The sequence below is a fragment of the Scyliorhinus torazame genome, chromosome 3 (assembly GCF_047496885.1).
Source record: "Scyliorhinus torazame isolate Kashiwa2021f chromosome 3, sScyTor2.1, whole genome shotgun sequence".
NCBI lineage: Eukaryota > Metazoa > Chordata > Chondrichthyes > Carcharhiniformes > Scyliorhinidae > Scyliorhinus > Scyliorhinus torazame.
In genome coordinates, this window is record NC_092709.1 from 90,659,293 (window position 1) to 90,684,801 (window position 25,509).

Genomic DNA, 25,509 nt, shown 5'->3' on the forward strand with positions numbered 1-25,509 from the left:
TAGACCTGGTCCATTATTTTCAAAGGATACACATTTGCAATCGTGACTTTTAACCAAGGGATGATACAGGTCAATAACAAGTCAGTGTGTCGCAGTTCAACGGCATACCAAACCAGTTATTAAACAAAACACACATACATACAAAAGAAGTTTATTGCAGTCCTACCAGATAATAACTAGCATATTCATGAGGACTTTGAGCTCTGGTAATGTGAATGTAAAGAACCATTGGGCTGGTTGTATAATGGGCAGCCAATCGGATATTGCCCATTTTACGTGTCCATCAGAATTGAAAATTTCAAGTTCGGGGGTACGGATAGGGATAGTGCAGTGGGGGATAGAGCATAGGGTGTCCTTATATGCCGATGACTTGTTATTATAAGTGTTGGAACCAAGTGCGTCAGTAGGGGAAATACCGGAGCTGCTTCGGGTGTTTGAGCCTTTCTCAGAGTACAAATGAAATCTAGACAAGAGTGAGTATATTGTGGTGCGTCGGCCAGGGGTGGGGGCTGCCAGTCCGGAAGGCAGGGACTCACTTTAGATACCTGGGGGTGCAGGTTGCTCGAGATTGGGGGGGGCTCCGTAGGTACAACATTTCCGATTTGGTGGGGATGGTGACAGCTGATCTGGCAAGGTGGGATGGTCTCCCTCTGTCACTGGCGGGTCGGGTACAGGTGGTTAAAATGAATGTGCTGCCGCGATTCCTGTTTATTTTTCAATGCCTGCTGATTTTCTTCCCAAAGGCAATTTTTAGAGAGATTGAAGGGATGATTACCTCGTTCATATGGGGAGGAAAGGTGGCCTGAATTGCTACCACAGAGAGGAAGGCAGGCAGGGAGTTTGGCTCTTCCAAACCTGATGTATTATTACTGGGCGGTGAGTGTGGAGAAGGTATGGAGCTGGGTCAGAGGTGTTGACTCCCAATGGGTCAGAATGGAGGAGAGTTTGGGTAAGGAGTCGGGATTGAAGGCACTAGCGACAGTGTCGCTCACGACGGCCCCGGGGAGATACTCAGGGAGTCCGGTAGTAATAGCTTTGTTGAGAAATTGGAGGCAATTTTGACAGCACTTCAGGTTGGGAGCAGGATCAAGGGAAATGCCAATTCGGGAGAACCATAGATTTAAACCAGCGAACTGGGATGGAAATGTTTGGAGATGGGAGGAGAAAAATTTGGACACTAAAAGATTGGTTTCTTGGGGGTCGTTTTGCGGGATTGAAGCAGCTGGGAGCAAAATATGGGCTGGAGCAGGGGGAAATATTTAGATACATGCAGGTTTGAGACTTTGCCAGAAAGGAGATACAGAGCTTCCCAGTAGAGCCGACTTCCACATTGCTGGAGGAGGTGCTGACGACAGGGGGACTGGAGAAGGGTGTAGTGTCGGCGGTTTACAGGGCAATTTTGGAGGAGGAGAAGGTGCCGCTAAAAGGGATCAAAGCAAAGTGGGAGGAAGAGTTGGGAGAAGGTATGGGGGAGGGGTTCTGGTGTGAGGTGCTCCGGAGGGTGAACGCCTCCACCTCGTGTGGGAGGTTGGGGCTGATACAGCTGAAGGTGGTACATAGAGTGCACCTTACAAGGGCGAGGATGAGCCGGCTCTTTGAGGGGGTAGAAGCTGTGTGTGAACTTTGCGGGAGGGGGCCCCGCAAACCACGTTCATATGTTTTGGTCCTGTCCAAAGATGTCCACCTCCTAGAAGGAGGTGTTCAGGGTAATCTCTAAAGTGGTGCACGTGAAACTGGACCCGGGCCCTCGGGAGACCATATTCGGGGTGTCGGATCAGCTGGGGTTGGAAACGGGTGCGGAGGCAGATGTTGTAGCCTTCGCCTCGTTGATTACCCGAAGGCGGATTCTGTTAGGATGGAGATTAACCTCTCCACCCCTCTTCCTGATTCCTTTTTGCCATTTGTTTATGTTAACATTCGGGCTAATGTCTGTGTTTTGGTGAGAGGATGGAATTGTTGTTATTGATATGGAGATTGACATTACATTCATTACTGTAGCTATCTGGGATGGCCACTTACAAAGGGAAACATGGCCACTTACAAGGGAAGTATGGCCACTTACAAAGAATCATGGGAAATATGGCCAATACAGGATCCAGACGAACTCAGAGCTTAAGTGTATATTTGCCACTAGATAACCAGACACTATCGAAACCCCAGTCAATTTGCATTCTAATGGCCCATTTCCCCAGAACAAGACTTGTACTCAGGTATCAGATACAGATACAGACTCATCGGCGCCACTCCCTTCACCCAGGAAGCCCAAACAGCCAAGGTGAATGACCGCTCAGGACACGCCCAGCTATCAAGGCACCCGCCCCTTTATTGGCTAAAATCGAAGGCAGTAATGGAAACCTGCCGAATTATTGGGTCCAAAGCTAAGGACCGCCCAAAAGAGTGCAAAACTCCCAAAGGATAAAAAGGGACACTGCCATGTGTTCAGTCTCTTTTAGCACCGGCGCACCGGCACTCTCTTGGCCCAGCCTACGCCTGATACCAACTGCAGCACCACGACCAAAAGCAAGTTCAAGATCAACGATCGCTACCAGATGGATGAGCCCAGCAGAAACAAAGTCACATCTCCAGACCAAGCCACGAAAGATCCAAACAAAGGCCTAATTCCTCTGCATAAAGCCAGGTGCCTGAAGTTAAGTACAGGTTGTTGTCGTGTTAGGTGTATTTTAGCTCATAGTGTTTTATGTTGCATGTCGAAGTAATTCTTGGTGCGTAAATAAACTAGTATTGAACTTGAACTAACTAACTGGTTGTTGGGTTTTTGATCGATATCCAGTTAAACCTTGTGGTGGTATCATCTGATACCTGGCGACTCTGAAAGCAATATCCTCATTAATAACTGTCAGATTAATATCTGAATAAAGTAGATACCCCAAACTTGGCAACATTATTGGCGACATTTGATGGGATTCGACCTAGAAGTGATTTTGTCACTCCGAGAGAACACACAAAACTTTGCATTAGAAACCCAATTGAGAAAAGTGAAAGAAACTGATGTGTTGGGTAAGCTGGGTCTGCGAGGACTGCGTTTACTGTAGCAGAAAGAGACAGGCTTGCAACACTTGAAGAAATGCAACTCTATTTTATTAAACTCTTAACTATTAAACATACTTTAACTGAGGGTTGACACAATGCTGAGTTGACTGGAGACCTGAGGCTAACCTGACCAGACTATCTTACTACCACATGGTGGATGTTCTAGTTGTTGCTCACAGGCTCTGACTGTCTCAGAGGCTGCATCCCCCGAGTGCGGGAAAACTAGTGCCCTCTGGTTTTATAGTGGCCGTGTCCTGTCTGGTGATTGGCTGCTGTGCTCTGTATGTTCATTGGTCATCCTTTGTGTCAATCAATGTCTGTCTGTGCACCATCATATACTTGTGTGTATATTATGACAGAAACCACAAGTGTAAGGCCCGTATCGATCAAATTTCCAAGCTTCGGAAGTGTGTTTTAACTTGCATCCGTACTAACAGGGATATAAGGTAACCTCGTTAGATTTTGTTGCGTAAAACTATCGGGAGTATTGTGAACCGGAAAATAGCTTAGGCCATACCCGCTGTTCGAATCGCCGCCCAATTCCCCCTGTCCCAAACTTACGGTAGAGAAACAGAGATTACGGTAGTAAAAGAGATACGAGTAGCAATGGCAGCAAAGGCAATGGAACGCCTAATTAATCTGCAGGAACCCGAGGTCGCAGCGACCAGTAGAGCAGAGCAGTGCCCCATTTGGGAAGAGGAATTGAGAAAGTACTTGAAGGGGAAAAGATGGCCCCTCTGGTTTTAGTTTTGTTCGAATGAAGAGTCAGGTCCAAGTAGTATAGGACAAACCTGGTATAACCTAACCGAGATACATAAAAAGAATGTAGGAAAAGTTCGTAAACCGATGGCAACCATGTCCTGTCCGGCACAATTGCGAGGCACAGAGGAGGTCGTGAGGATGCTCCTCAGACAGCTTGTAGAGAAAGAGAAGAGTGAGAGAAATTTTAGTGAATGTGAGAAAGTTAATGAGCAATTCCGAGAGCAGCTAGCAGCTAAAGACAAGGAGATGGCTGATGTCAAACGGGCACACCAATCTTGCATAGTTCACCGAAGCAGCTTTCAGACTCAATACGATAAGGCCTACCAAGATACACAACGCGCAGCTTTGGTAAGAGAAGAGACGGAACAGGTAGAACAGTTAAAGAAACAATGCGCAGATTTGAAGGCAGCTTTACGAGCACTCCATAGTTCCACAATGGAACAAAGGCAGAGTTCAGTAGACCACGCCAAATGTAGGCAACAAATATCAAGGTTACTGTCACTGCTCTCAGTGCACAATGGATTCAGAGACACCTTTGGACCGAATTTAGATCAGGAAAATGGCCCCGATTGGCAGGAACTCAATGAAACTGCCCATAGATATGTAGAAGACACTGAGAATCAGAATAGAGCCCCCCAGGCCCCGAAAAGAAAAGCACCCGCACCACCGACTGTACAGGCAGCACACAACCCCATGAATCCAGTCACCACGCAGCGCAAGTCACCGATTGACGATGAACCCGATTTCGTGTACACCACCCCACTAACCATCACACAATTGAGAGATGCGTGCGACAAAATAGAACCATTCCAACCCACCGCAGACCCACACCATTTCTTTGAGCGAGTAAGACAACAGACAGTTATGTACGGTCTGGACGAGGAAGTGGAGCTTATAGTAATGAGCCTTTACCCATTACCATTACCAGACCCACAGAATGTAGGAGGAGGAAGCCTTCAGGACATGAAAACAGCCATTTTAGACACAATTGGTTACAACAGAGGAGACCCCATAGAAGGTCTAAACCGTTGTAGACAAAAGAAGGGAGAGCACCCGACAGCATATGCAGGACGCCTTTGGATACACTTTAAAGCGGTCTTTGGGGATTTAGTCCGCGCGCACACATAGATAACAACACAACCAAATGGGCCCGCACTTTAGTCTCCCACGCCACAGAAGCAGGTCAAAAGGCTTGTGTAAATTACAACCCCGCAGACGCCACGCATAATGAAGTTTGGGTTTTAAAGCGACTCTCCAGAACTTGGGAACAATCCCTACATAGGAAGGCAGATCAGGAAAAGGCAGAGGTGAATATGCACCCAGTCAGGACTAATCAGGACCCAGCATGGGTAAATGAGGGCAGATATAAAGGACAGCGCCCCAGAGTACAGGCACCACGAGGTTGCTATAATTGTGGACACATGGGACATTATGCCCGCGAATGCAACACCCCCCCAAACCAGCACCGGAATCAGCAATCAAACGCCCCACCAAGGAACAATGTTAGGCCCATACATAGCATTAGCGCCCAATCAGATAATGCAGTGACCAATAGCACAGATTGACAGAGTTCGGACTCCCCACCTTGCGTCTGTGACACACTCTGGGACAAATCAGGAAGACCAGTAGTCACAGGCACAGTCCAGTAGAGTTCCTTTGGGACACAGGAGGATCCCGCACCACTTTAAACTCCTCCACAATGTTTCAGCATGACAAATGGCTCACCACAGACACCATCACTCTTAGTGGATTTACAGGACATCTACATTACAGGGATACATTAAGGCAAAAGTAAGAGGGTAGTTGTTATGGGGGACTTTCACTTTCCAAATATTGACTGGAAACGCTATAGTTCGAGTACTTTAGCTGAGTTTTTGTCCAATGTGTGCAGGAGGTTCCTGTCACAGTATGTAGATAGGCCAACGAGAGGCGAGGCCATATTGGATTTGGTACTGGATAATGAACCAGGCCAGGTGTTAAGATTTGGAGGCAGGTGAGCACTTTGGTGAAAGTGACCACAATTCGGTTACGTTTACTTTAGCGATGGAAAGGGGTAGGTATATACCGCAGGGCAAGAGTTATAGCTGGGGGAAAGGCAATTATGATGCGATTAGGCAAGACTTAGGGTGCATAGGATGGGGAAGGAAACTGCAGGGAATGGGCACAATTGAAGTGTGGAGCTTGTTCAAGGAACAGCTACTGCGTGTCCTTGATAAGTATGTACCTGTCAGGCAGGGAGGAAGTGGTCGAGCGAGGGAACTGTGGTTTACTAAAGTAGTTGAGTCACTTGTCAAGAGGAAGAAGGAGGCTTATGTAAAGATGAGACGCGAAGGTTCAGTTAGGGCACTTGAGAGTTACAAGTTAGCCAGGAAGGACCTAAAGAGAGAGCTAAGAAGAGCCAGGAGGGGGCATGAGAAGTCCTTGGTAGGATCAAGGAAAACCCTAAAGCTTTCCATAGGTATGTCAGGAATAAAAGAATGACTAGGGTAAGAGTAAGGCCAGTCAAGGACAGTAGTGGGAGGTTGTGCGTGGAGTCCGAGGAGATAGGAGAGGCGCTAAATGACTATTCTTCGTCAGTATTCACACAGGAAAAAGACAATGTTGTCGAGGAGAACACAGAGATACAGGCTACTAGACTAGACGGGATTGAGGTTCATAAGGAGGTGGTGTTAGCAATTCTGGAAAGTGTGAAAATAGATAAGTCCCCTGGGCCGGATGGGATTTATCCTAGGATTCTCTGGGAAGCTAGGGAGGAGATTGCAGAGCCTTTGGCTTTGACCTTTTATATCGTCATTGTCTACAGGAATAGTGCCAGAAGACTGGAGGAAAGCAAATGTTGTCCACTTGTTCAAGAAGGGGAGCAGAGACAACCCCGGTAACGATAGACCAGTGAGCCTTACTTCTGTTGTGGGAAAAGTCTTGGAAAGGATTATAAGAGATAGGATTTATAATCATCTAGAAAGGAATAATTTGATTAGGGATAGTCAGCATGGCTTTGTGAAGGGTAGGTCGTGCCTCACAAACCTTATTGAGTTCTTTGAGAAGGTGACCAAACAGGTGGACGAGGGTAAAGCAATTCTTGTGGTGTATATGGATTTCAGTAAAGTGTTTGATAAGGTTCCCCACGGTAGGCTATTGCAGAAAATACGGAGGCTTGGGATTGAGGGTGATTTAGCGGTTTGGATCAGAAATTAGCTAGCCGTAAGAAGACAGAGGGTGGTGCTTGATGGGAAATGTTCAGCCTGGAGTTCAGTTACTAGTGGTGCACCACAAGGATCTCTTTTGGGGCCACTGCTGTTTGTTATTTTTATAAATGACCTGGAGGAGGGCGTAGAAGGATAGGTGAGTAAATCTGCGGATGACACTAAAGCCGGTGGAGTTGTAGACAGTGCGGAAGGATGTTGCAGGTTACAGAGGGACATAGATAAGCTGCAGAGTTGGGCTGAGAAGTGGCAAATGGAGTTTAATGCAGAAAAATGTGAGGTGATTCATTTTGGAAGGAGTAACAGGAATACAGAGTACTGGGCTAATGGTAAGATTCTTGGTAGTGTGGCTGAGCAGAGAGATCTCGGTGTCCATGTACATAGATCCCTGAAAGTTGACACCCAGGTTGATAGAGTTGTTAAGAGGCGTATGGTGTGTTAGCTTTTATTGGTAGAGGGATTGAGTTTCGGAGCCATGAGGTCATGTTGCAGCTGTACAAAACTCTGGTGTGGCCGCATTTGGAGTATTGCGTGCAGTTCTGGTCGCCGCATTATAGGAAGGATGTGGAAGCATTGGAAAGGGCGCAGAGGAGATTTACCAGGCTGTTGCCTGGTATGGAGGTAAGATCTTATGAGGAAAGGCTGAGGGACTTGAGGCTGTGTTCATTAGAGAGAAGAAGGTTAAAGGTGACTTAATAGAGGCATACAAGATGATCAGAGGATTAGATATGGTGATCAGTGAGAGCCTTTTTCCTCGGATGGTGATGGCTAGCACGAGTGGACATAGCTGTATATTGAGGGGAGATAGATATAGGATAGATGTCAGAGGTAGGTTCTTTACTCAGAGGGTAGTAGGGGCGTGGAATGCCCTGCCTACAACAGTAGTGGACTCGCCAACATTAAGGGCATTTAAATGGTCATTGGATAAACATATGGATGATAATGGAATAGTGAAGAAATGAAGAAAGAGCTGTTGGCCCCAATACTACAGGCGATCGAAGGGCTAAAGGAGGAACAAAAGACCCAGGAGCGGGAGCTTCGGGTCGTGAAGGCAAAGGCAGCCGAGAATGAGGACGACATACAGGGCCTGGTGGTGAAGACGGAGATGCATGAGTCACATCAGAAACGATGTGTGGAAAGGTTGGAGGCACTGGAGAACAATGCAAGGAGGAACAACCTGAGGATTCTTGGTCTTCCTGAAGGTGCGGAGGGAGCGGACGTCGGGGCATATGTGAGCACGATGCTGCACTCGTTAATGGGAGCGGAGGTCCCGGCGGGTCCGTTGGAGGTGGAGGGAGCATACCGAGTGATGGCGTGAGGACCGAGAGCAGGAGAAATTCCCAGAGCCATAGTGGTGAGATTCCTCCGTTTTAAGGATAGAGAAATGGTCCTTAGATGGGCAAAGAAAACTCGGAGCAGTAAATGGGAGAACGCGGTGATCCGCGTTTATCAAGACTGGAGTGCGGAGGTGGCGAGAAGGAGGACGAGCTTTAATCGGGCCAAGGCGGTGCTTCATAAAAAGATGATAAAATTTGGAATGCTGCAACCGGCAAGACTGTGGGTCACATATCGAGGAAGGCACCACTACTTTGAGACGGCAGATGAAGCGTGGACTTTTATTGTGGAAGAAAAACTGGAATGAGCGGGTTATTAAAAAGAACGTTTGAACAAAGTGGTGGGGCGAATGTGGGGGGCGAAGAGGGGGGTTAAAAAGGGGGGAAAGAGGAGTTTTATGTACTAATCCTGCGATGTGGTAACTTTTCTCTCTTCCACAGGTGGTGATGGGGGGAGGAGGGGAGGTGGAGGAGATGGGGCGTTGGCCATTGGGGGCGGGGCCAAGGGAGAAGCACGGGCTTGGTTCCCGCGCTATGATAATCATGGCGGGAATAGAGAAGCAGGAAGGAGGGGGCGTCGCACGGTGCGAGCCGAGGTCACGGGGGGGAAGCCGAGGTCGGCCAGAGTTTGCTGACTTTTGGGAGCAACATGGGGGGAGTAATTACGCTAGCGGGGGATCTAGCGGGGGTGGGTGGGAGGGGGGAATTACTGGGTTGCTGCTGCTTGGGAGAGGGGGGAGCTGGTATGGGAGGGGATGGGCGGGGGGGCACCGCCTGGGGGAGATACAGCTGCGTGGGAACCGGGTGAGGAGCTGGAAAAAGGGGATGGCTAATCGACAAGGGGGGGGGGTAGGAAGCCCCCAAACCCGGCTGATCACGTGGAACGTGAGAGGGCTGAACGGGCCGATAAAGAGGGCATGGGTACTCGCACACCTTAAGAAACTTAAGGCAGATGTGGTTATGTTACAGGAAACGCACCTGAAACTGATAGACCAGGTTAGGCTACGCAAAGGATGGGTGGGGCAGGTGTTCCATTCAGGGCTAGATGCGAAAAACAGGGGGGTGGCTATGTTAGTGGGGAAGCGGGTAATGTTCGAGGCAAAGACGATAGTGGCGGATAACGGGGGCAGATACGTGATGGTGAGTGGCAAACTACAGGGGGAGACGGTGGTTTTGGTAAACGTATACGCCCCGAACTGGGATGATGCCAATTTTATGAGGCGGATGCTAGGACGCATTCCGGACCTAGAGATGGGAAAGCTGATAATGGGGGGAGATTTTAATACGGTGTTGGAACCAGGGTTGGATAGGTCGAAGTCCAGGACTGGAAGGAGGCCGGCAGCAGCCAAGGTACTTAAAGATTTTATGGAGCAGATGGGAGGCGTAGACCCGTGGAGATTTAGCAGACCTAGGAGTAAGGAGTTCTCGTTTTTCTCCTATGTCCATAAAGTCTACTCGCGAATAGACGTTTTTGTGCTGGGAAGGGCGTTGATCCCGAAGGTGAGGGGAACGGAGTATACGGCTATAGCCATTTCGGATCACGCTCCACACTGGGTGGACTTGGAGATAGGGGAGGAAACAGGAGGGCGCCCACCCTGGAGAATGGACATGGGACTAATGGCAGATGAGGGTGTGTGTCTAAGGGTGAGGGGGTGCATTGAAAAGTACTTGGAACTCAATGATAATGGGGAGGTCCAGGTGGGAGTGGTCTGGGAGGCGCTGAAGGCGGTGGTTAGAGGGGAGCTGATATCAATAAGGGCACATAAAGGGAAGCAGGAGAGTAAGGAACGGGAGCGGTTGCTGCAAGAACTTTTGAGGGTGGACAGACAATATGCGGAAGCACCGGAGGAGGGACTGTTACAGGGAAAGGCAAAGGCTACATGTAGAATTTGACTTGCTGACTACGGCACTGCAGAGGCACAATGGAGGAAGGCACAGGGTGTACAGTACGAATATGGGGAGAAGGCGAGCAGGTTGCTGGCACACCAATTGAGGAAAAGGGGAGCAGCGAGGGAAATAGGGGGAGTGAGGGATGAGGAAGGAGAGATGGAGCGGGGAGCGGAGAGAGTGAATGGAGTGTTCAAGACATTTTATAAAAAATTATATGAAGCTCAACCCCCGGATGGGAGGGAGAGAATGATGGGCTTTTTGGATCGGCTGGAATTTCCCAAGGTGGAAGAGCAGGAAAGGGTGGGACTGGGAGCACAGATCGAGGTAGAAGAAGTGGTGAAAGGAATTAGGAGTATGCAGGCGGGAAAGGCCCCGGGACCGGATGGATTCCCAGTCGAATTCTATAGAAAATATGTGGACTTGCTCGCCCCGGTATTGACGAGGACCTTTAATGAGGCAAAGGAAAGGGGACAACTGCCCCCGACTATGTCTGAAGCAACGATATCGCTTCTCTTAAAGAAGGAAAAGGACCCGCTACAATGCGGGTCCTATAGACCTTTTTCCCTCCTAAATGTAGATGCCAAGATCCTGGCCAAGGTAATGGCAATGAGAATAGAGGAATGTGTCCCGGGGGTGGTCCACGAGGACCAAACTGGGTTTGTGAAGGGGAGACAGCTGAACACGAATATACGGAGGCTGTTAGGGGTAATGATGATGCCCCCACCAGAGGGGGAAACGGAGATAGTAGTGGCGATGGATGCCGAGAAAGCATTTGATAGAGTGGAGTGGGATTATTTGTGGGAGGTGTTGAGGAGATTTGGTTTTGGAGAGGGGTATGTTAGATGGGTGCAGCTGTTGTATAGGGCCCCGATGGCGAGCGTGGTCACGAATGGACGGGGATCTGCATATTTTCGGCTCCATAGAGGGACAAGGCAGGGATGCCCTCTGTCCCCATTATTGTTTGCACTGGCGATTGAGCCCCTGGCGATAGCGTTGAGGGGTTCCAAGAAGTGGAGGGGAGTGCTTAGAGGAGGAGAAGAACACCGGGTATCTTTGTATGCGGACGATTTGTTACTATATGTGGCAGACCCGGCGGAGGGGATGCCAGAAATAATGTGGATACTTGGGGAGTTTGGGGATTTTTCAGGGTATAAATTGAACATGGGGAAAAGTGAGTTGTTTGTGGTGCATCCAGGGGAGCAGAGTAGAGAAATAGAGGACCTACCATTGAGGAAGGTAACAAGGGACTTTCGTTACCTGGGGATCCAGATAGCCAAGAATTGGGGCACATTGCATAGGTTAAATTTAACGCGGTTGGTGGAACAAATGGAGGAGGATTTTAAGAGATGGGATATGATATCCCTGTCATTGGCAGGGAGGGTGCAGGCGGTTAAGATGGTGGTCCTCCCGAGATTCCTCTTTGTGTTTCAGTGCCTCTCGGTGGTGATCACAAAGGCTTTTTTAAAAAGGATCGAAAAGAGCATCATGGGTTTTGTGTGGGCCGGGAAGACCCCGAGAGTGAGGAAGGGATTCTTACAGCGTAGCAGGGATGGGGGGGGGCTGGCACTACCGAGCCTAAGTGAGTACTATTGGGCCGCTAATATTTCAATGGTGAGTAAGTGGATGGGAGAGGAGGAGGGAGCGGCGTGGAAGAGGTTAGAGAGGGCGTCCTTTAGGGGGACTAGCCTACAGGCTATGGTGACAGCCCCATTGCCGTTCTCACCGAGGAACTACACCACAAGCCCGGTGGTGGTGGCTACACTGAAGATTTGGGGACAGTGGAGACGGCATAGGGGAAAGACTGGAGCCTTGGGGGGGGTCCCCGATAAGAAACAACCATAGGTTTGCCCCGGGGGGAATGGATGGGGGATATGGAATGTGGCAAAGAGCAGGAATAACGCAACTGAAAGATCTGTTTGTGGATGGGAAGTTCGCGAGTCTGGGAGCGCTGACCGAGAAATATGGGTTGCCCCAAGGGAATGCATTCAGGTATATGCAACTGAGGGCTTTTGCGAGGCAACAGGTGAGGGAATTCCCGCAGCTCCCGACACAAGAGGTGCAGGACAGAGTGATCTCAAAGACATGGGTGGGGGATGGTAAGGTGTCAGATATATATAGGGAAATGAGGGACGAAGGGGAGACTATGGTAGATGAACTAAAAGGGAAATGGGAAGAGGAGCTGGGGGAGGAGATCGAGGAGGGGCTGTGGGCAGATGCCCTAAGCAGGGTAAACTCGTCGTCCTCGTGTGCCAGGCTAAGCCTGATTCAGTTTAAGGTATTACACAGGGTGCATATGACTGGAGCACGGCTCAGTAAATTTTTTGGGGTGGAGGATAGGTGTGCGAGGTGCTCGAGAAGCCCAGCGAATCATACCCATATGTTTTGGTCATGCCCGGCACTACAGGGGTTTTGGATGGGGGTGACAAAGGTGCTTTCAAAAGTAGTGGGGGTCCGGGTCGAACCAAGCTGGGGGTTGGCTATATTTGGGGTTGCACAAGAGGCAAGCCCCCGGGGGTGGAGACCTGGATAAATGACATGGCAGGGTTTATAAAGCTAGAGCGGATGAAGTTCGTCCTAAGGGGGTCAGCTCAAGGGTTCACCAGGCGGTGGCAACCGTTCGTCGAATACCTCGCAGAAAGATAGACGGAATGGAAAAAAGAAGGCAGCAGCAGCAGCCCAGGATCGGGGGGGGGGGGGGGGGGGGGGGGGAGGAACCAGAAGGACTCTCAGGGTTGTTAATATATACAGTATAATATGTATAGGTCGTTGCTACAGATAATTATATATTGGACTGTTAAATTATATTTTTGGAGAGTGTTACTTGTGATAAGGCAGTTGCCAATTAGGGTTAGTTTTCATTTTTGTTATTTATTATTTATTCATTTTCTGTTTATAAAATAGGTCATTGTTATTTGTGTTGTTATAATATTGTGTAAAGGATGCACAATGTACTGTGTTGGTTGACCAAAAATTTTCAATAAAATATATTTTAAAAAAAGATAATTGAATAGTGTAGATGGGCTTTAGATTGGTTTCACAGGTCAGCGCAACAGCGAGGGCTGAAGGGCCTGTACTGCACTGTAATGTTCTATTCAAATCGGAAACATAAATACCAAGCACCCCGTTGTTTTAGCGGATTTGCCCCAAACAGCAGAGCACATTTTAGGGATCGACTTAATGAGCTCACACAACCTTTCCTTTGACCCTGTGAATAAGTGTGTTTGGAAAATGGCCAGAACAGCAAGAGCCCGCGCCACGCGCACAGTAGGAGACTACGAACACAGAATATGCTCAGTGGGAGATTATTGGTTTGATCCACAATCAATTACCACAAATAGGACAATTAGAGAGGTCCTAAGAAGTCATAAAACATCCTTCGCCCAGCACAAGCACAATGCGGAAAATTTCCAGGAACAGTCACCATTACAGGTCCCGAACCCAAGCCCCAGAAACAATATGGTTTCCCACAGCAAGCCGAGGGCGAGATTGCAAAAGTAATTCAAAGTTTGCTAGACCACGGCGTAATTCGGCCACGGCCCGTAGCCTCAACAAACAATGCCCCAATTTGGCCCGTAAGAAAACCAGACAGTTCATGGAGGCTAACCATAGATTAGAGAGAGCCCGATAAAGTAACTCCATTAGCTGGCTCCACCATTGCCACGAGTCCCGAAACAATGCTAAAGCAGGGAGTGCATGCTAAGTACTTTACTGTGCTGGACATTAGCAATGGCTTTTGGTCCATTCTTTCAGATAAGAATTGCCAATACAAATTCGCCTTCACGTTTCAAGGACAGCAATATACATGGACATGCCTTCCACAAGGTTTCCACAACTCCCCCTCCATTTTTCACCGACAATTGGGAAACGGATTAACCAAATCTTCCCAACCTGAATGCCTCATTCAGTATGTGGATGACTTGCTCCTACAAACGGACACAAAGGAAGAGCACGTTAAGCTTCTTTTCGAATTATTAGGTCTCCCACACTCAATTGGATGTAAAGTTAACCCGAAAAAAGTCCAGATCCTAAAAGAAAAGGTCCTTTACTTTGGCACCATTATCACACACGGAAAAAGAGAGATAGAACGGAAATGGATTGAATCGATAGTTAAATTGCCCTTGCCCCACAATGTCACTGCACTCCGGTCATTTTTAGGATTAGTTGGGTATTGTAGGAACCATTTAGATGGTTTTGCCACAAAGGCAGCCCCACTTTCCAAGCTCCTTAAAAAGAACGCCCCATGGGAATGGTTTCCTCAGCACACGGACGCCATTGATGCATTAAAACACGGCCTAGGTATAGCCCCCGCTTTGCAGATACCAGACCCACACTCTCCATACACCATAGAAGTAGGGACCACCGACCGAACCCTATCGGCCGTACTACTCCAAGAAAGACATGATCATTTAGGACCCGTAACCTATGCCTCACGAGTTTTGGATCTAGTGGAGCAAGGATTTTCAGCCTGCGAACGGCACTTGCTCGCAGTTTTTTGGGCAGTTCAATACTTCGCATATATCACAGGCTTCAACCCCGTAATGATTTTAACCGAGCATACCCCAACGCAACTACTGTTTGATGGTAGGTTAAAGGATGGTTCAGTCAGCCAGATCAGAGCAGCTCGCTGAACCCTGCTCCTACAAGGAAGGGACATCACAGTTAAATGGACAATGACCCACACATTTTTAGCAGATAATTTACAGTATGAAGGAACCTTACACGAGTGCCAGATCATTGCAGCCAAACACCACACAGGACCCTTTATTCCAAAATCGCTACACCCACGTGTAGGTAGTAAAGCACAGAATCCCCCGACCACGATAACTCTTTAAATATTTATGTAGATGGTTCCTCCACCATGGACAATGGAAAAAGAATAACAGGATGCGGTATTTATGTGGAAGATGCGCAGGCATTAGAGGAGATATTGCTAAAATTGCCAGGTCACTTAGGATCGCAGGCAGCCGAATTGGCAGCAATTGCATATATAGTGCAGCACCCAGATTCTTTCCCGACCCCCGCAGATATATATTCGGACAGCTTATATTCTGTAACAGTTTGACGGAATTCCTGCCCCTGTGGTAATCTAGAGGATTTATATCCGCTGACGGTAAACCCCTACCCTCAGCCCCATTATTGAAGGACATTCTTGAAACAGCTAAAGACCGCACATATGGCATAATAAAAGTCAGAAGCCATCGTCATTCGTCCCCACCCGGTAACGTAAAGGCAGGCGTGCCCTAGCAAAGGCAGGATCATGACACAGTCACTTTTCGCAAACCCCCCCCCCCCCCCCCGAGAGTGAGCCGATACACATAGTCCAGGTCTCACAGACAAATATCGAAGATTTAGCCCAGGCCCAAAAGGCAGACAACACTCTTGAGCAAGTTTTAAAAGGTAATTTCCCAACCCCTATGACCAATTCAAGGACACACTGACGGTACAGGACGGAATAATTTTAAAGAATGGAATTTATGTGGTTCCCACCCAGGACAGGAACCAGATAATTTGCCAAGTTCATGATGGACACGGACATCAGGGGATAGAAACCACCATTGTCCATAACACCTTTGTGCTGGTGGCCCGATTTAAAAGCAGACGCCACACCTTATATTGAAAATTGTTTAATTTGCGCATAAAATAATCCAGAAAGATACTCCAGGAAAGGTCAGTTAAGGCACACCCGACCTGTTAATGAACCATGGATGAATTTACAGCTTGATTATATTGGTCCCCTCCCCCCCTGCAGAAATGGTTTTAAATATGTGTTGGTGGTGATCGACATCTTCACAAAATGGGTGGAAGCATTTCCCTCCAGGACAAGCATGGCTAAGGCAATAGTCAAGATTTTAACCCAGCAGATATTTACACGATGGGGACTCCCCCGCAGTATTGAATCGGACCAACGTTCTCATTTTACAGGCAGAGTTATGCAGAATGTCCTGACAATTTTTGGCATAAAACAGAAGTTCCATATTATCATCCACAATCCAGCAGCATTGTGGAACGTATGAATCGGACCCTGAAAGCTACAATCAGGAAAATGGTGCAAAAGCACACCACCGCATGGAGCACGGTTCTCCCATTCACCCTTATGTTTATTAGGAACACGGTATCAAGTTCCACAGGATTCATCCCCCACACCCTCACAGTCACCGCCCTCACCCACGAAAAAGCAGTCCAACAGGTCACGGAAAATATTAAAGCAGCCCAGCTCGCTGCAGCTGTCCGACTAGGCGCTAGGAAAAAGCAGAGTAAGGCCTGCTTTGATAAAACAGTCCACCCAGTAGAGTATACAGTCGGTCAGCAAGTGATGCCTTCCCTATACAACCCAAGTTTATTCCTCTCCCCTAAATTTGCAGGACCCTACTCCATTTCAGATAAAGTGCGCTTCTCTGTATACAAAATAACGTACCCTAATGGAAAATCAGGTTGGTTCCATATCAACCAGCTTAAATGATGTGGAGATGCCGGCGTTGGACTGGGGTGAGCACAGTAAGAAGTCTTACAACACCAGGTTAAAGTCCAACTGGTTTGTTTCAAACACTAGCTCCTTCCTCAGGTAAATGAAGAGGTATGTTCCAGAAACATATATATAGACAAATTCAAAGATGCAAGACAATGCTTAGAATGCGAGCATTTGCAGTTAATTAAGTGTCTACAGATCCAGAGATAGAGGTAACCCCAGGTTAAAGAGGTGTGAATTGTCTCAAGCCAGGACAGTTGGTAGGCCGAGGGCAAAGAGTTTTCGTACTTCTCCCATGTGCATAGGGTCTACTCGCAGATTGATTTTTTTTTGTGGTGGGTAAGTCGTTGCTGGCGGAGGTGGTGGACTCGGGATATTTGGCAATCGTGGTCTCGGGCCACGCGCCGCATTGGGTGGACTTCCGAGTGCACCGGTGGGGGGGCTCGGCACCCGTAGTGGAGGTCGGATGTGGGACTGCTAGCAGAGGAGGAGGTGCGTGAGCAGGTGAGGGCCGCCATCCGGGAGTACGTGGAAGTAAATGACACAGGTAATGTCTCGGCCGCCATGTTATCGGAGGCTCTCAAGGCAGTGGTCCGGGGGACGTTTATTTCAATTCGGGCTCACAGGGAGAAGGAGGGGCAAGCAGAGATGACACGGTTGACGGACGAGATAATGCGGGTGGACAGAAGGCACGCGGAGGCCCCGGAGGTTGGATTGTTGAAGGAGAGGTCTGATAGCGGGGCTGGAAGCTCCCATTGGACTGGTGGAGGTGATGGAGGCAATGCAGGCAGGCAAGGCCCTGGGCCCAGACGGCTTCCCAGTTGAATTTTATACAAAGTTTGAACGAGTACTGGGTCCCCTGCTGGTGAGGGCATTTAATGAGGTGAGGGAGAAGGGTGAGCTCCCCCCCCCCGACGTTGTCACAGGCCTCAACATCTCCAATCCTGCAGAAAGATAAGGACCCAGAGTTGTGTGGGTCCTGTCATGATATGCAGACATGCAGATAATGATATACAGTCAGGCAGCTAATGAACACAGAGAATAGGACATGACCAATGCGCAGGCAGGACACTCAGGGGTGGTATCTCACTATAAAAGGCACGAGGCGCTCACACTCCGCCTCTTTCCACTGTTGAACATCTACAGAGTGAGTCAGGGTGTATTTACAGTATCACACCTCCTGCACGTGGCTAAGAGCTAGTCTGGTTCAGTCAGACAGAGTAACCACACTTAGGCTAGCAGAGAGTCGAACTCATAGAAAACTGTGCTAACTGTGCTATTGGTTCAATAAATCAGATTGAACTAACTTCAAGGTCTGGAGTATCTTTTGGTTAAAGCTGCATCCAGTTGCAGCCTGTGTTATCCCAGAATACATAACACGTCAGGTCCTACTGCCCAATATTACTATTGAATGTGGATGCCAAGTTGTTGGCTAGGATTCTGGCCTCACGGATTGAGAATTGTGTGCCGGAGATGATGGGGAGATCAGACAGAATTCGTAAAAGGGAGGAACATGTCGGCCAACATCAGGCGTCAGCTAAATATCATAATGATTCCCACGGAGGGACAGAATGTGGAGGTGGCGGTCACGATGGACGCAGAGAAGGCCTTTGATCGGGTAGAGTGGGAATATTTGTGGGAGGTATTGGGGCAGTTGGGGTTTGGGCAGGAGTTTGTGGATCAGATCCGATTGCTATACCAGGCGCCAGTGGAGAGTGTAAAAACGAAGCGAGTGAGCTCGGGGTACTTTAGGTTGCACCGGGGGACGAGGCAGGGATGCCCACTCTCCCCATTGCTTTCGCCTTGGTGATAGAGTCATTGATGATGGCACTTAGAGCGTCTATGGGTTGGAATGGGTTTGTGCGGGGTGGGGGGGGGGGGCAGTGGAGCATAGGGTGTCCCTATAAACACATGACCCATTATTGCGTATATCAGACCCACTGGAAAGCATAGGGGGTATTATGGACATTTTGGTGGAATATGGCCAGTTTCCAGGGTATAAATTAAACATGGCAAAGAGTGAGGTCTTCCCGACCAAGCGAGGGGACAGGAGAGAAGGTTGGGCGAGCTGCCATTTAAGGTAGTGGGGGCGTGTTTTAGGTATCTTGGCAACCAGGTGGCGCAGGGGTGGGAGCAATTGCACAAGTTGAATCTGGCTCGGTTGGTGGAGCAAATGAAGGGTGAATTTAGTAAGTGGATGTGCTCTGTTGTCATTGACGGGCGGTTGCAGTCTGTAAAGATGATTATGCTCCCGAGGGTTTGTCTGTATTCCAGAACTTCCCAGTTTTTCCAAGGCCTTTTTCAAGACAATTAACTTGTTGATATAGAGATTTTTGTGGGCGGGGAAGGCCCCTCGGATATAGTAGATGCTGTTGGAGCAGGGGTGAGGGGGCAGGTTGGCCTCGTCAAATCTCATGAATTATTATTGGATGGCGAATATAGCCATGGTAGGGAAGTGGGCAGTGGGGGAGGGGTCGGTATGGGAGTGGATGGAGGCAGGCTCGTGTAAGGGTACTAATTTGGGAGAGCTGTTGACGGCGCCTCTGCCATCCTCGCCGGTCAGGTACTCCACAAGTCCGGTAGCAGTGGCTGCCCTGAGGGAGTGGGGACAGTGGCGACAGCACTTGAGGCTTGAAGGGGCCCTGGTTTGGGCTCCGATCTGCGGGAATCATAGGTTTGCTCAGGGGGGACTGGACAGGGGGGGTTTCGGGGTTGACAGCGGGCAGGGATCGAGCGGTTTAGGGATTTATTTGTGGGGGGCAGCTTCCTGAGCTTGGAAGGACTGGTGGAGGAGTATGAGTTGCCCAGCGGCAACAGGTTCCGGTACTTACAGGTGCGCAACTACGTGAGTAAACAGGTCTTTTCCTGATCTGCCGCCCCCAGGGTTGCAGGACAACGTGCTGTTGAGAACAGAGGTTGGAGAGGGCAGGGTATCAGAGGTATATAAGAAATTGATGGACTGGGAAGCCGCCCCAATAGGAGTAGTTAAGCGAAAGTGGGAGGATCACCTGGGGGGTGAGCTGGAGGCTGGGTTATGGGAGGAGGCTCGGAGGAGGGTGAATGGGTCCTCTTCGTGTGCCAGGCTGAGTCTCATTCAATTTAAGGTAGCCCATAGGGCGCATATGACGGTGGCTAGAATGAGTAGGTTCTTTAAGGGGATGGGGGATAGGTGTGGACGGTGTGCTGTGGAGTCCGCGAATCATGTTCATAAGTTTTGGGCCTGCCCGAACTGGCAAGGATTTTGGCGGGGGTTCACTGATGTGATGTCAGAGGTACCTAGGGTGAAGGTGGCTCCGAGTCCAGAACTGGCAATGTTTGGGATGTCGGGAGATCCAGGAGTCCAGGGGGTGAGAGAGGCCGATGTTCTGGCCTTTGCTTCTCTGGCAGCCCGGAGACGGATCCTGTTGGGATGGAGGGAGTCGGATCTTCTGAAACCGGGGTATGCGAGCAACCTCGCGGATTTCCTCAGGTTGGAGAAAATTAAATTTGCCTTCAGGGGGTAGATGGAAGGGTTCGCCGGAGATGGAAACTGTTCATTGACTTCTTCCAGGACAGTTAAGTCAGCAGGGAGTGGGGGAGGGTAGTTTAAGGTTAACAAGTAAAAGGAGGGAGAAGAGGGTGGGGGTTATGGTAGGGAGGGCGGACTGCGGATGTTGGTTATGATATGATCTCATGTTTGTTATCTTTTGGTTATCTTTTTGATCTTGGTTGTGGCTGTGTTTGTTTATTTATAAATGCCTTAATAAAAATATTTTTTTTTATAACTGGATACAGCTGGCAAAATTCTTTGTGGGTAGCTTTTATGAAATAAACCTTTATTAATGAAAATAATATGTGATAGTAATATAACAAAAATAGAATTATTTCTATCTAGGTGTTGGCTACCAATAGTTAACTTTAAAACATATGGGGCTAAAGAATCCAGTCCATGTATTTTTACCATGATTGGACTGTGGTTAAATGAATTAACTTCTTTTTGTTTGATGCTTGCACCAAGCATCACTTTCTGATGTCCATGTGTACTATATAAACATTTCTTGGGATAAAACCACAAACCCAGTGACCAGAAGCTGAGACACGGTTAAAATAGTTACAGAGTTCATTTGTATTTATATTCACACTTGGAAGTCGGGAGATCCGAAACAGACAAAGCAGCAGCTCTGAGCACAAGCAGAAAGAGTTGCATTCCCTTAAATATGAAATTTTCTTCCAGCTTCAATGGCAAAATGGGAACTGTTGAGGCAGGTTTGCCTTTTGCCATTAGAAACAGAAGAGTAAACAGCACTTTTTTGTAAAGCTGCGTTGAATTGAATGAAACACCTTGGGCGGGATTCTCCACTCCCGCGCCGAAGTGGCCGCGCGTCGTGAACGCCGTCGAGGTTCACGACCGATTCAGGCCCTGACAATGGGCTAGGATCGGAGCCGCGTCATCTACACGCGCCAGGCCTTCCCGCCCGCGTAAAAGCGGCGCCGCATAGATGACGCGGCCGGCACCGCATAACGGGCGTCATCCGCGCATGCGTGGTTGCCGTCCTCTCTAAGTCCGCCCCGCAAGAAGATGTCTGACGGATCTTGCGGGGCCGCAGAAGGAAGGAGGTCCTCCTTCAAAGAGGACGGCCCGACGATCGGTGGGCACTGATCACTGGCCACCCCACATCTGAGGTACCCCCCGGTGCAGAATCCCCCCCCCCCCCCCCCCCCCAAGCGTTCACGCGCCGCTCACGACTGCAGTGACCAGGTGTGGACGGTGCCGGGGGGAACCCGCCGTTTTGGCCTGGCCACTCGGCCCATCCAGGCCTGAGAATAGCGGATGTGCCGGAGAATCGCCATTTTGGGTGTCTCCAGCGATTCTCCGGCCTGCGAAACTCGACCGGGCCGTTCCCGCCACTTGGGAGAATCGCAGGAGGGCGTCGGACCGGCGTCCCGGGAAATTTTGGCAGCCCAGGCGATTCTCCCAACCGGCGTGGGAGTGGAGAATCGCGCCCCATTTGTTTTCCCTGCACCCCGTCCTGACATTATCTTACCCTTATCAGTGTTACAATGCTCTTGGCTCATAGTCCTTTGATTAAAAATATCAATTCAAAAAGTTAAGTGTGTCACAGATCCACTAAAGCAATGATCTTATACCATTAACTTACATTATAATTCATCTGTGGATGCAACAGGATGCAGAAGAGGTTCATGCCCTCCTCTGTGAAGCCAACACTTCTAATGCTAAACACTGCAGTTGATACTGAACTCGCAATCTGACTGTTTTCCTTTTGCTATTTGTTTTTTTTGTTTAAAAATTGCTTCAGTCCTTTAATGCTCTTCCCTGCCCTAGCCCTGAACTCGCATCTTTCTCTAATTACTTACCTATTCTCTATCCTTTCAGGTTCTGCCCCTCTCTCCTCAGAATCTGCCGTCAGCACACACCTCCCAAAGTCAAATCTGTCCTTGCCAACTATTGTACCATCACCAAACTCCCTTTCCTCTCCAAAATCCTTGAACGTGTTGTTGTCTCCCAGATCTACTCCGATCTTTCCCAGAACTCTGTGTTTGAATCACTCCAATCAGGTTTAATCCCTTGCCACAGCTCTTACAAAGTTACAAACAGCATCCAACGTGACTGTGATAAAGGTCAACTTTCCCCCTTTGTCCTTCTCAGCCTGTCCGCAGCCTTTGAGACATCTGACCACAACATCCTCCTCCAAACCCTTCCCACTATCTGCTTTCACAAGGGTTCCATTCTTATCCATCTAACTGTAGCCAGAGAATCACTTGCAATGACCTCTCTTCCTGCACTCACATCATTAGCCCTGGTATCCCCCAAGGATCTTTCTTTGGCCCCTCCTATGTCTTTTCCACAAGCTACCCCTCAGTGACATAATCCGAAAGTACTGTGTCAGTTTGCACAGTTATGTAGATGAGACGGAGCTCTACCTCAATGCCACCTCTCCTGACTCCTCCACTAATGCTAAATTATCAGTCCGCTTATCCAACATCCAGCATTGGATGAGCAGAAATTTCTTCCAATTAAATACTGGAAAGACTAAAGCCATTGTTTTTGGTCCTCACTCCAAATTCCATTCCGTAACTACCGACTCCAACCCTCTCCCTGGCAACAGTCTGAGATTAGCTGGTCTGTTTGGAACCTTGTTGTCACATTTGATCCCAAGATGAGCATCCAAACTCATATGCCACCACAAAGACCGCCTATTTCTACCACCATAGCATCGCTCAACATTACCCCTTTCTCAGCTTAACTGCTGCTGAAACCCTCATCCATGCCTTCTTTACCTCTAAATTTGACTATTCTAACACACTCAGAGCTGCTCTCCCACATTCTACCCTCTGTAAACTCCAAAATGTTGCTGCCTTAACTTTCACCAAGTCCTGTTCAGTTATCGCCCATGCCTGCTGACTTATTTTGGCTCCTGTTCATTTTTAACAATCCTATCCTTGTTTTTCAAATCCTTCCTTGGCCTCACCTGCCCCTATCTCTGTAATCTCCTCAAACCCCACAACCCTTTGAGATATCTGGGCTCCTCTAATTCTGGCATTTTGTGCATTTCCAATTGTAATTGCTCCAGCATTGATTGCCATGTCTTCGGTGGCACAGTGCCAGGGACCCCAAGCTGAGGTAATAATAATATAATCGCTATTAGTGTTACACGTAGGCTTACATTAAGACTGCAATGACATTACTGTGAAAATCCCCTAGTCACCACACTCCGGCGCCTGTTCAGGTACACGAGAGAATTCAGAATGTCCAATTCACCTAACAAGCACGTCTTTCGGGACTATGTGGGAGGAAACCGGAGTGCCTGGAGGAAACCCAGAGAGACACGGGGAGAACGTGCAGACTCCGCACAGACAATGACTCAAGCCAGGAATCAAACCCGTGTCCCTGGCACTGTGAAGCAACGGTGCTAACCACTGTGCAATTGTGTCACCCATATTCCCTCCTTCAAATCCTCCGCCTCACTATCTCACTTTCCCGTTTCAGGACACTCCTTAAAATAACTTGACCCAATTTCTTCTTACTTAGCTCGGTGCCGTATTCTGTTTATAAAGCTCCTGAGAACCACCTTGGACTGTTTCATGATGTTTAAAAGTGCCTTGTAAATATAAGTTGTTGTAAAAACTTTATCTGCCAAGGACTTTCCTTAGCGTGTTTGACTATTATTGAAGTACAGATTTTGAAAAATGTGACACCAACATTTCCAATTCAATAATTGTAGTTCTTCGAATGTAGAAATACTGCACCTCTAAAACTGCCACTTCCTGTCCATTCCTAATCAAACGGAATGCCAGCGGGTGTTTGGAATCCAGTCCTGGAATGATTTCACATCCGCGCAGTGGAATAGAAGCCATGTGAATTTTCAGGTCAGTCCTTTCTTTGTGGAGGATCAGCTTGTTATCTTTCACTCTGCACCAGCGTTCCCTCCATCGATTGCTTGACAGCACATTCAGATAGCCTAGAAAGATGAGGGCAGGAGAGAGAATGCTTACCCCCGAGACACTTGCATCACAATCTCTGGTTCTCTCAGATAGAACTCTTATTTCCAAAGCTGTAACACCACAGATGAAAAGGAGCCTTATCAGCAAACTTTAAGTGTGGGCTTTCACTTTTACATTGCATAAATTGTTCATCGGTAACACTTATCCTAAAAGCATATAATTGGCACATGGCCAAGTCTACACCCTTGTTCTTTGTAAATCTGAAGTCTATTATGAATTATAGTGCAGTCACTATTGAGGCACAACTTTCCTCTGCCAATGTGGACAATTTATATTAATTGTTTTGATGAACATTCAGGGGTTGAATTTCTGTAGGGGTTTTCCCGATCATTTGCTGTAACTTTCATGCATGATCGGGGCAACCCAATGAGGATGGTTGATTGTTGCCAACAATTAGCTTTGAAATGTAAACAAAGTATACGTTTAATTTGTAAAAGTTAACTGAAATATTTAAAATAAAAAATGTGTTCGATATCTTTTTTGGAGCCCTGCAGCTAATAAGTGTTCTCTGCCAAAGACGTTACGAAACATACCACAGGTTGGGATGTCTTCTTCAGCAGAGGAGGTCTGTTCATCTGTTGATGGCTTCTTTTTCCCCAGACCAATGATCCTTGTGATTTTCTTTCCAGTGACCTTGCCCACTGCCCCTTTTGGCTCTGCCTTTGCATTTTTCTTCCCTTTTCCTGTTTGGTGAAGCAAATGCAGATGTCTCGATCAGGATATTATTGTCATGATAGTACATGTGGTTCACATTGCATGCTACAGGCTGTGCCAAACTATCTAATGTCTCTGTCACCACAACTTATAGGGTTGGTATTCTTCAGTTTGGACAGCTGTGTGTTCCACTCCATCTCACTTGCAGCAGTGCAGCGGGGTCATTAAAATGTTGGGTCCAAAGTCTTCATACTGTAATTAAATGGGTTAATTCATACGTTTGCAGATGGAGTGAGGTGGACGTTATCAATTCAGCTGCCGTGATCGAGAGAGACGTACAACAGTGGCTGATCCAATATTACCTGCACAACTCTGTGGCCAAGAGCCAAAATTATCCACAATAACTGCTTGATTTGAGCAAAGAAGTGCATATTCATAGAATCCCTACGGCAAGCACCAACCCTCCGAAAGAGCTCCCTACTTAGACCCACATCCCCGCCCTATCTCCATAACCCCACCGAACCTTTTGGACACTGAAGGGCAATTTAACATGGCCAATCCGCCTAACCTGCATATCTTTGAACTATGGGAGGAACCTGGAGCACCCGGAGGAAACCCAGACATGAGGAGAACATGCAAAACTCCA

General features: G+C 48.3%; 1 protein-coding gene across 3 annotated transcripts in view; it reads right to left on the minus strand.

Moving 5' to 3' along the window:
- afap1 (actin filament associated protein 1) overlaps positions 1 to 25,509 on the minus strand; it is a 342,584-nt gene that overhangs the window by 61,782 nt on the left and 255,293 nt on the right. For all 3 annotated transcript variants that reach the window (XM_072495955.1, XM_072495957.1, XM_072495956.1), the window contains exons 9-10: positions 24,743 to 24,892; positions 23,955 to 24,166 (exon numbers count right to left, since the gene is read on the minus strand). In XM_072495955.1, the coding sequence (XP_072352056.1) occupies positions 23,955 to 24,166; positions 24,743 to 24,892 (362 nt within the window). The remainder of the gene's footprint in view (positions 1 to 23,954; positions 24,167 to 24,742; positions 24,893 to 25,509) is intronic.